This window comes from Pleurodeles waltl, chromosome 1_2 (assembly GCF_031143425.1).
Source record: "Pleurodeles waltl isolate 20211129_DDA chromosome 1_2, aPleWal1.hap1.20221129, whole genome shotgun sequence".
In the NCBI taxonomy this organism is placed as follows: domain Eukaryota; kingdom Metazoa; phylum Chordata; class Amphibia; order Caudata; family Salamandridae; genus Pleurodeles; species Pleurodeles waltl.
The window spans coordinates 75,193,273-75,205,452 of record NC_090437.1 but is presented as its reverse complement, the minus strand read 5'-3'; the positions used below and the strand labels follow the sequence as shown (position 1 = coordinate 75,205,452).

Sequence of the window (12,180 nt, the reverse complement as noted above, 5' to 3'; positions counted from 1 at the left end):
GCTCATGCAGCTGCCAGATATCTGTCCATATCGGCTGGCAAGATGAAGGCAGTCACTTGTCTACATAGAGCAATCCGTGGCAATATGTTCCTTCCATTAAACACCCTATGAGCAAAATGGAAGGAGGATTTGGGGGCATCCATTCCAGAAAAGGACTGGACAAACATTTTAAATGGGACCCTGAAAATATCCCTCAATGCCCACTTTAAATTGATTATTTTATTTAATCTTACATAGAGCATACCTCACACCAAGCCATATAACCAAATACTTCCACAAGACGGGGAGCATGTCTCCGATGTGGGGTGAAGGGAGCTGAAATCAAATATATGTTCTGGGACTGCCCTCACTTGGTTACATATTGGGCAGGAGTTGCAAGAATAGTGGCAGATGTCATTGACAGAGAAGTCCGTTATATGATGCATTGTATCCTGGGTTGGTTTGCCCACACCTCTAAGACAAAAGTAACCAGTATATTCTAAGATCTCATATACATTCTGGTGAAGAGAGAACTCAAGCAACACTGGAAGGCCCAAAGGTGGCCCGCATATAGCGGTGTGGCAGATAGAGCTTGAGAAGTGGACCACATACGAGGGGGAAGTGCTGCCATTGGAGGTAGCACATGCCTGGGAAATGCTACTGGAAAGCTTGAAAGACCCAGAGGCTCAGTCCAGAGGGTCATCGATGGCCCCTTCCCCAGCTTCAACACCCCCAACTACAATAGCCTAAAGAACATAAGGCACACAGGGGCCTAGATCTAGGACATCGAGGTGCAATGACCCCTCCTCCCTTGTGCCCTCTATCCCTATACCTCCATCCACATCACTATTCCTTACCTATTGTGAGATGCACAGGGAGGGACGGGGGAGGTGGTAATGGTTCTGTTAAGTTACTGTATAAGTGAACAATAAGCTAAACTCTATTGCAGGTTATGACACATAATGATGCTACAAAGCTACCTATATCTAATTGCAACTCCCTATGTTAGTAATATCAGAATCTTCAATAAAATCTGTTCACAAAAAAGAACATGTCCCACACTAAATTTCAGTCCACTAGGTCAAAGGCGGCAGAGAAACCAACAAAACAGCAAATCAATTTCCCTCTTAAATCTATTGATTTCCTTGCCTGACTAAAACAATGCTCAAGAGTTGAGTGGCTTTCTATGAAGCCACCTTGTTCAATTGGAATAAGGTCATTTTCTTCCACACAAGTCTCCATAAGATATAAAAACACCCTGGAGAAAACATTCTTCCCCACAAGTAGTTGGCTAATTAGTCAATAATTCTTAGGTGCAATAACATCGTTTTTCGTAGAAGTCGGACTAACGTTTGCAGCTTTCCACTATCAGGGAAACACCCCGAGACCAGGGCCTTCTAGAAGATAACCATGATAAAAACTAGCCCACCAGTCAACATTAGTATTTAGTACTACTGCAGGGAGGGTTTCCGGACCTGCTGCTTTGGTTAACTTAAGGGACAGAACACTTTATTTTATCCTTTTAAGTGAGAAGTGTAACCTAATCTCATCACCCACCTCAAAGTTTATTCTCGGACCCACCTCATTGTCCTCACTTTCATATATGTTACTTAGATGATTAGTCCAACCATCCTCACATCCTCCAATTTCTCTGTCCCAGTTCCTTCACGTACCAATTGCCAGAACTTTGTATTGGTATTTGTTACAATTACCTCAAACATGGTTTGCTAACTTCAACTTATAAAGTCCATGTTCCTGTTTCTCAACAGGTTCCTATATTCAATTTTTGCAGAGAGGCGGGTACCCGCTAGAACTGGGTCATACATTTTCTTATGCAGTCGCTCCCATTTCCTTATTTTTTGTTAGTGTCCCACATTCCCTATTAAACCAGCCATTCCTCTTACCCTGATTGATTTGCCCTATTTTTTCATTCCCGGCTTTCACCCTCAAGCAATTGTTGGCCTGTCCAATAACTAGGACACATCATGTTAAAAAATCAACCTGGCCTTCCGACACCTCTGACAGCTTTTGATCCAACATAACTTCCTTCATTAAGTATTTTTAAGTTTTCATTCGATATGGTGTCGTTATACATCTTGGATACTCGACTTGCACTGGGATGGCTTTATCCCTTTCATCGCACTGTCCTGCCCTGAACATTTACTACAGGGGCCTGTGATCACTTCCCTGAGTATGCAACACTTCAAATGCTTCCATCGAGAAAAAGTGTCATGTGTTGATAAAGGCATAGTCGATCAGGCAAAGGTCTGAACGGCTGGGTGATCCAGGTCTACCCGACTGTTTATACAAAATAGCCCTATTGACCCTAAGAAGTTTGCCAGGGTGGCAGCATGCTGAACATCAGGTTCTCAGGAAGAATGCCAGGGGCACCTGGGTGACAGAGAGCAGATCTTTAGATATTTGATCGCTAGATATTGGGTTTTGTTTGTGGTTAAAGTCCCCAAGAAGCATTATCAACTGAGTAGAGTATTCTATGCATGTCTTTACCAGATCTTCTTCTAACAGTCCTAACTGCACTGCATAGTCTTCAGCATTCCATAGTTGAATATATATATATTAATCACAATTATATATACCTTTGTGGGGGAGTCACTATAAAGCTCTACCCCTCCTGCCAATATCCATCGATTTTTAACCTCTAATATGGTCACTTTATTGGCAACTTTTGTAGAAACTAGCTTCAGCACCCCACCCGAAGGCCAGCCTGTACCCAGATGCATTGCATCTTTTGAAAGCATTAGGAACCCATCTAGAGGTTCAGGCATTTTGCACAACCATGTCACCTGCAGGCACATATTCACATACCTTTCCAGCATTTATTTGAAATAATTTTGAGTTAAAGGCTTCTTATAACCCACTTATATTCCAAGACAAGGCTACTATGTTGTGTGAAACCCTCAGTACCTAATCCAAATCATTCAGAACCCCCCCCCCTTCCACTATCATTGCTACTCAGTACAAAGTAACAAAAACAATCAAAAAGGTTCCTTAACACTAAACCCTTGCTATGGTCACTTGAAGGCCACCTTCCCTTGAGTTTGTAATAGTTCTGCTGTGTTGAACACCCTACGAGCATACCCTTACTTGATTTAAGCTTAAACCAGCATGGTTTGTCAGGGCTTTTTTGCCCTCCTCTCATCCAACCTTATTTTACACACATGTACCAGCTGTATACCTTCTTTCAGAAATTCATCCTCTGCCATCACTAGGGTCGAGTTTACACATTCTGAATAAAAAAGTGCCATCATGATCTCTTCTCCTTTCCGATTTGTTGCAAAGCTTTATGTACCCTAAAGCTATTACGCGCAGGCTAGGACATTTGGCGCGTGCTTGCAGAAAGAATGAACAATTTAAATGTTTAAGTTTCCTTAGATGTTTCCTACTATTAACCCTTTGCTGAGGTTCTAGGTAAGCCCAAAAACTATACCATTTGTTCTTTTCTTCACCTTCTGGCCTGCCTTACCTTGACCACCCCTCACTCTCAACCCCCCTATGTGACATTGAGTGCCCACTCTTCCTGGGTTGATCAGAGCTGGCCTCCCTCCATCGTTTTACACTAGGAGCCACTCTTTCCAACTCACATGTCTCTCTTTTACTTGCTGGGGGTTCCTCTAACCTATTTCGTAGAGATTTTAGGGGTTGCTCCCTATTAGGCCTCGACTGGGCATCCCCCTTTCATGAGTGTTTTGCTCGACACATGGGACTCTTAACCCTCTTCCTTACTCCTTCCCTCATTCCTTCGGTATTTATCCCTTAGGACCCGGGGCAGTTCTTTCCTACCTTAACCCTTTGCCTTGCAAGTTCTTATCCCATAAGGTATATAGCCCTTTAACCCCCATTTGATTACCAACATGGGTCTTTTTTAGATATATATCAATGGAAACTGGGCAACATTAGTGGGGTCTACCACTCCAACTTCTCAAAAAGCATATATTTCTTGATCCTGTTTGTCTATTATTTTTTTAGCTAAGGCAGGCATACAATTATTAATCTGTTTTAGCTCCCCAGTGATTACTTGTAGTTGGCTTTTTTAAGCTTTTTTCCTAGCCCATTATCTACCATCACAGCTTCTAATGTTCACTGTAGGATCTTCTGCATTAAAACATCACCTCTAACATAGATGTGGAAAGGGTTGCTGAAATAACAAACCCCAGGGAGGTCTGTGGAGGTTTAAGGGGGGCAAGATCCATTGAGGGTTAGCCTTTGTTCCTGCATTATCCAAAGACCTATTCTCCCCCTTCACTTGTCTTCCTCTCTCAAACCAAACTCAAACCAAAGAAAAGATTCTCATACTTCACAACACAACTCTTAATCACAAAAGGGGAGAGATGAGATGATTAAGATACCTTTAGCCAAGTAGGTGCCTTCCTGTGGCCTCCTTAAGAAAAGATCCAAGTCCATCACAGATTGTAACAGAATTGAACCACTTATTACATTCCCCCCACTCAAACCCATTTCTTCTGTAAATAACTTTGGCAACCGAATAGAATGACCGACAAAATCCTTTATGAATTTTCCCAAGAGCGTTGCTCCTACTTCCTCCGTGGGCCTTGGGAAGTTACCACTGGAATCGTCCTCCTCTAGAATCTCAATGTTCATATTTCCTTCTGTTGAGCCTATAACAATGCTCCCGGCAGTGCCACTATGATTGGGCTCATGAGCCGAGCGTCCTTTTGCTGCACAACATCCTCAACCCCTCTTTTGGTCAACATCACCCTGTGATTTCGTTTTACATTGCAGCATCTTTCTTGAATTTGTGCACTGGTTCAATCTCCTCATGTGGAGCTACGCAAGTCACCTGCCTATCAGAGAACCAGGGCCTACCAGTACTAATCTCGGCCCCCACTATCATGCCATAGTAGGGAAAAGATGTGGAAGAGGGGGCTTACTGAATCTGCCACCTGTCAGTGCTGCCTGTCTGTGCTGCCAGACTGAGACAGGGGCCTTTATACATACAGTTTGGGGCGATGTAGTTCTCTCCCCCCTCTGGAATGGAGTCCTTGATTGCTTAGAGAGAGTATTGGGTCTGACCTTGCCGTGGTCTCCAAGGTGTACCTTATTGCACACCTCGAACTGAATAGTTGGGAACAGATATCGGAGAGCCCTAATATGACTACGCCTTGCTATAGCCAAAGTGACATTGCGAGAGCGTGGAAAGAGGCTCTGGCCGCCTCATTGGAGGCTTATGGTGTTAGCCTCCTATTTAGTCTTGTTGTGTGTATGTAGTGTGTATGAGAAGAGGGAAAAGCATATAGACTTACAGCTTGCCTGTGTGATGCAATGTTCTGGTCGTCTGATTTGTAAAGAAATGGAAACAACAAAAACACTTGCATTATTATAATGGGTACTAGTTAGATGTGTATTCTGTACCTAGAACTAAACAATGCAAATCTCCAAAGGGTAAAATCATGGTCATATAGTTGTGTAAACCATATGTAGTTGCTGCAAAATGCACACAAATAGTGCTCAACCAACACAAATATCTACACCATTGTCCAACACAGTAAGCCAGATTTCTAAACAATGAAAAATGTATGTTAAATCTTGTGGGCCTGTTTTATACATCATAAAAGTAACTGATACATGCATTAGACCATTGGCTGTGTAAATAATTTACATTTTATATGTAGTATTTAACCGGGTGTGTATTCAAATAATTTTCTTTTCAAAATAAAAGCACTGGCTGGACCTTTATTTATTGAGTGTCATTAGTGTCCCACGCTCCCTGCTTAGTTAGACTTCTCTGCCTTGCCCACTCTAACAATCAAGTGCTAAAAGAGGTGACATGGTCTGCAGATTGGGACCTGTAGTAAGAAGGCTGTATGCCAGTAGAGGCATGTGACCCCAGTTGTTAAACCTGGAGATCAGCAGTCCCTGGTTGTCCAAGGATCCCTCTCAACCATCTTTCTCACATTACAACATCATTAATGAAGCAGCCATCAGAAGCCAAACACTCTTCAAGACATCAAACATTGAATCAGCCCCTGCTGGGCTCAACAATCCTCATTTCCACTGACAAATGCAATGCTGTCACCCCTTTTTAATAAAAAAAAAAACGAAAGCTCCAACAGCACATAACAGAACCAAGACTGCTTCCCTGCCACAACCCACCACACCACACACCATTTAGCAATAGTCATTCTACAACTTTCTCTCTCTCACAGACCTTAAAAATATCCTCAAATACCTCATTTGAAAATGCGACTTACCCTTATCCTTCATCGAAACCATACTATCGCACCATAGTCAACACCTCCCTCACTTAAGGTACCTTTGTAGAAGCCCTCAAAATGGGTCATTTCATTCCAGTTTGATGATCTCTGCAGCTACCTGTCCATCATTAATCAACCCTTGATCTGAAAGTTCATCAGAAAAGCAGACTGCATTCCAAGAACACATACAAACAATCACCTGCATGACTTCCAATCAAGTTAATATCATGATGCAGCACTGAAACAGCCAGCTTACAAATAGTAAACGATATCCCTCACAAGCAAAGACCATCCCTAGTTCCTGAAATTTCTGAAAGCAACAAAATGACAATCCAAGACCTTATATTCTCTAATCAGGCACCAGAAAAAAATAAGTCTTCTACCAAGGTCTTCCCATGCGAGATCCAAGCTGTTGAAACTAATGAGTCAGTTCTCTTATGCAACACCCTCAGAACGTTGATCTAGAACAGCGGTTCCCAACCTTTTGACTTCTGTGGACCCCCACATTATCATTACTGGAACCCAGGGACCCTCACTGAATCATTATTGGAATCTTGGGACCCCCCCCACTGAGTCATTACTGAAGGCTGGAGACCTAACCTGTTAATATTATTTAATTTACTAAGCAGTCGCGGACCTCCTGATGAGGCTTCACGGACCCTAGGGGTCCCCGCACCAGAGGTTGTGAACCACTGTTCTAGAACGTTCCAGAATAACATATTCCATCTCTCCTCCTTTGCCTCTAATCGAGGACATGATGAGAGGTTTTAAGGAGTACAATCAACATTTGGTCATTCTGGGCTTTGTCGTAATTATCTGCCTTGTTAGCATTACATATCCTGTATTGATATTCTGGATCTCTGGTGGTTGTGGAAAATCACAACGAACACCAACACGAACTACATAAAATCCTTTTATATCTGGTTGCAAGGGTTGTGAAAAGCACTATATAAATACCAATACAACACAGTAAGAAATTTCAGGTAACTACTATGAGCTCCCAAAATTAATCGAAAATAAATCTAGACACAGCTCAACATGTAGACAAACGATAAAAGCTTATTTGCAGACGGCAAACTACCTAAGTAAAGGTCATTGCCATATGCCCGGTTTTCTCGTTACAGGTAAAGAGACAAAGTAAATTAATTTTTGCAGCTATAAATTGCATTTGATTCTTAAGGGTGAAGAATTTCCAAGCATTGCAGTGCATTGTACGATACAGGGTTGCTCCAAGGACCATTTTGTTGTTTGGTTGAAACTATATATTAAATATCTGGATTTCCATTCAATTTACGTAGAATGTTGTGAGCCTTTTTGCATGGCACGTCTGCTACATAACGGCACTGACTGTGTCATCGAGGCTTTGCCACCTCTGGCATGCCATTATCGACTTATCTGACCATATGAGGGATTTCTTACCTTGCAAAATAACTGTGAATCTTCTAAACTGCACAACAGAATCTTCGAATGCCGCAGAATCGTTAGAGGAAGAAACGACTTCTTCAAAACTCGTTGCCAGAGATGTCAGCTTTTCAAATGCATAACGATACAGGCGAAGCTCCAGGACGACAAACTGCGTGAGGAGGGGATCAAAGCGTCATGCAATGGTTATTGCTGATTAATGGCAGTAGTTTAGCTCTTCTCATCATTTATAACACTTCCTAGGTTGCACAGTCTCAGAGCAGTCACCACTGGACTTGGCAGGACTAATTTAAAGAGTTTGCAATTAGTTGCTTCCGCATATTTTTCTCTTTCTCACCTGGCCCGAGCCGAGTAAGGTGCATCCATTTGCCTGCATTTTTTCATTTTTGAACACAGTGGGGCATATTTATACTCCGTTTGCGCCAAATTTGCGTCGTTTTTTTCGACGCAAATTCGGCGCAAAACTAACGCCATATTTATACTTTGGCGTTAGACGCGTCTAGCGCCAAAGTATGAGTAAAGAGCGTCATTTTTTTGCGTGAACGCCTTCCTTGCGTTAATGAGATGCAAGGTAGGCGTTCCCGTCCCAAAAAATGACTGCGACGCAAATGCGTCGTATTTATACTCCCGGGCAAAAATCACGCCCGGGAGTGGGCGGGCCAAAAAACCCCGCATTTGCGCCTCTTTTTAACGCCTGGGTAAGGGCAGGCGTTAAGGGACCTGTGGGCTCAAAATGAGCCCACAGCTGCCCTCCCATGCCCCCCTGCCACCCTTGCCCACCCCAGGAGGACACCCAAGGATGGAGGGACCCACCCCAGGGACATTCAGGTAAGTTCAGGTAAGTATAAAAAAAAAATTGTTTATATTTTATTTTTGGCATAGGGGGGCCTGATTTGTGCCCCCCTACATGCCTCAATGCCCAATGACCATGCCCAGGGGACATAAGTCCCCTGGGCATGGCCATTGGGCAAGGGGGCATGACTCCTGTCTTTACTAAGACAGGAGTCATGTAAATGGCGTCTGGGCGTCGTTAAAAATGGCGCAAATCGGGTGGAGGCGATTTTTTGGCGTCAACCTGACGTGCACCATTTTTAAGACGCCCTAAAGCCATTTTTCCCTACGCCGGCGCTGCCTGGTGTACGTGGTTTTTTTCCACGCACACCAGGCAGCGCCGGTCTGCTAGCGCCGGCTAACGCCATTCAATAAATACGGCGCCCGCATGGCGCTTCAGAATGGCGTTAGCCGGCGCAAAACTTTTTGACGCTAAACTGCGTTAGCGCAGTTTAGCGTCAAAAAGTATAAATACGGGCCAGTGTTTTCATTTAAAAGCAGTTTCTGCAGATGCCATAGGGGTTTAGCTCTGTTTGAATTGCACCACTCATATGGCCTCGCACTTGGCCTCAGCTACCACAGAGGTTAGTTGCAGTACCAATATGCCCTCATTTTCTTGTTATGATTATTCTGCAATGCTTCCCCAGGGCTACCTGGTGCCAAAAATGTATGCACTCCTTTCACGATAGGCGGAAAAAGAAGAGTTTCACATTTTAAGAAAACAACGTACAATGTAAAGGCACAGCAGGGTGAGAACGGACGTGAAGACCATCCTGCTGGGGAATTTAAAGTACGGATCCCATTCGTAGACCTTGCGTTGAAACCACGACTTCTCATGCCTGTAAAGCAAAGAAGGAACTGTAAGGGACTCACGACAAGTGGGTTAAACAAACTATAATTTTTTAGAAAGGTTTTCACTTTTCATTTTGCAAGACGGGTTACAGTTGGTTGGAGTCAAAATCAAATGAAGCACCAAGAAGACATTCTTGACACACATAGCGAAGCTTCAAGGATTTAGCCGTCAGGGAAAATGCCAACGATAATAAAATATAAATAAAAAAGAGCATTACAAATACCCAGTAAAACCCTTTACAATTATACGTTTTTGTAGGGCTTCTGAAAAGTTGTTAGTAGGAAGGAAGAAAAATCTTATGTAACTATAAATTGTATTCTGGGTGTTCCAAATCTTAATTTATGTGGTTATACCTTAGTACGAGGTCATTGATACTTTGACGGACAATATACCTACCAATTTAGCAATTACTTCTCGCTTGTAACTGATTATTTTGAACATGTATGACACTACACCAATATCCATATTCGGTATTTCCAGTTGTTTTCTTACAACCACTCGTTTTGTTCAGAAAGGTCAGCCTGTTCTCCCCAATTTCATCAAATGACTGAGCCTTTTTCTTCCTGTGAAAGTCAATCTTTCCATTGCTGCTGGTTGAGACTTTTCATTCATACAGATGTTTATCTTGACATTTTACTATGACTGCTTAGAGAATATTTTTATGTAGTTTGAAAACATTATTAAAGATTATCATCTTTTCATCGCGTTTAATTAAATCACCAAGCATCAACGCTAGTGTGTTTGTGCTTCTTTTCTAAAAATGACTATTTGGGGGCACTTACATATCATACATTTTAAATCACTAAACCCTACCACACTTCTACTATATATTAGTAGCAAGCAATGTAATTGTTTCGGGTGTTGATGGGAGACCAATAAAGAGACTACTCATTTTTGCTGTGACAATCCAATCTGCTCAGTATATCAACCTCTGATTTTGGAAGACTTGGCAAAAATAAGTCTCATCCTGGCTTTGTAACGTCTACCTTTAATCCTTCAAACAAGTCCAGGCGACACTTTAAATTTATTTCATTAGAGAGTGTGCAGATTCAAATATTCTGTTCTTTCTCAGGAACAACACAAACAATTCTAAATGTCCCTTGCTAGCAAGATTATTCATTGCTGACCCTCAGAAATCCTGTTACTTGTTTCACTGTTACTCAGCCGCATGTGGAGCATTGTCATGAAGTGCCCACAGTCTAGCAATCCACCTGAGATCAAGGGGTTCCAAGGAGCAGAAGCTAATTAGCAAGCTTCTCGATGTCTGAGGACAGTGTCTCCCAGGGATTTCACAACAGCATCAAAGAGATCTCTGGTCAGAAAGCTATGGTTGTGCGGTTTAACCTCAATTCCAACTACCATATGATGCCCAATGCCTGTAGTTGACATGATAGCAAGAACTCAAGACTGCACTGTTTATCTGTGGCCGTTAAGATGAATGACCATTGGCTACTGTTGCTGACTGTGGTTGCAGTGTCTTAAGAAGCATTGTCCCTTTTTTAAAACAGATTTTATTGAAGTTTGTGACAGTTAGGCATTAGCAGGCGTCATGTTTAAAGAAGGACAATCAATACATCCTTAATCCCTTCAGATTTCTTTGAACCATTCCACTTCCCTTCCCACTCCCAGCCCCCTGCTGCAGCCCAAGTCGATGTAAGTGCAAATCCATTGGGTGGTGTCGATGTGTGCTTATGTTTGTCCAAAGCTACGTGGGAGTGCGTGATGTCGGCAGTCTTGCTGGCCGGTTTCCCACTAGGGGTGAGCAGCCTATTGAAATGACAGGGGAGTGCTAATGGTGGGGAGCTATTGGAGAGGCCCCAGGGAAGCCCCCCGGGGATGGTTGGCCTGCATCCTTCAGGCTGTCCGCCAGGTGCTCCCAGGCCTGGGCCAAGTCCTGCGTTCCTCTACCCTGTCTAGCCTCACGCATCAGCACCATGCTTTTGCATTTTGCCCAGTGCTCCAATTCCCAGTGCCTGGTTGTAAAAGGAACGTCCCATAGATAACATCAGCCATGAAGGCTTTTACCTCTCTCCAATATCTGGTTAGGGTTGGGCAAGACCATGTCATGTGTAACAACTCAGCTTCTGCCTCTCCACATTATGGACACTTCATTTCGACTACGTGAAAGTGCTCGCAAAGACTCCTGGAAGTGAGATAGGCCCTGTGTAGTATGTAAAAGTTTTTCACTTTGAATCAGGCATTTCTAGATACTTTTGGTTTTCTTTCTAGGATTAGCTCTCAGTCCCTCTCTGGAATTGGAATCCCCAGGTCATTTTCCCACTGCACTTTCAAAGCCCCCACGGGTCATGATGTATCCGTCCGGATTGCCCTATATAAGTAAATTACTGCCCTGAAAGTTAAGAAGCATTGTCCTTTTGGTTAATGATGCATTCTGCAGGGTAGACACTCATCAGATATTTTTGTCAAAAATCCTGCTTAAATCCCAGTTGCAATCGTTCAGGATTCAACATTTCTTCGCTGTAGGATTATGGTAAAAACCTTCTACTCAAATTGTCCTCTTGTTCTGACATAGAGGCTTCAGAGCTTATAAATTCAAATGAGAATGTGCCAACTTAAAGCCCCCAAAACTTGCCTGCAAGATTTACTCAGAAATCCGGTGACAGTTCTGATACTGTATGTGTTAGCCTGGGTGGCATATATAACTTTTCCCTACCTTCGAATTGCCTATTTTAAAACACACAATTAACCGTCTAGTTGTGTAGTGCAAATAGAAGGCGTTTATAGTTTTAAAGTTAAAATTGGAACAGATGGCAGTCTGTTTTATCTATCTCTATTGCAAATCAGATTACCAAACTGCAACCATGAAATAATTACCAATAGAAAAATATTGTTTAACGTGAT

The 12,180-nt window shown here is 42.8% G+C and overlaps 1 protein-coding gene across 1 annotated transcript in view; it reads right to left on the bottom strand.

Annotated features, from left to right (window-relative positions):
* LOC138296986 (stimulated by retinoic acid gene 6 protein-like) overlaps positions 1–12,180 on the bottom strand; it is a 499,158-nt gene that overhangs the window by 242,449 nt on the left and 244,529 nt on the right. The window contains exons 9-10 of the mRNA XM_069236505.1: positions 9,196–9,304; positions 7,632–7,785 (exon numbers count right to left, since the gene is read on the bottom strand). Coding sequence (XP_069092606.1) covers positions 7,632–7,785; positions 9,196–9,304 — 263 coding nt within the window. The remainder of the gene's footprint in view (positions 1–7,631; positions 7,786–9,195; positions 9,305–12,180) is intronic.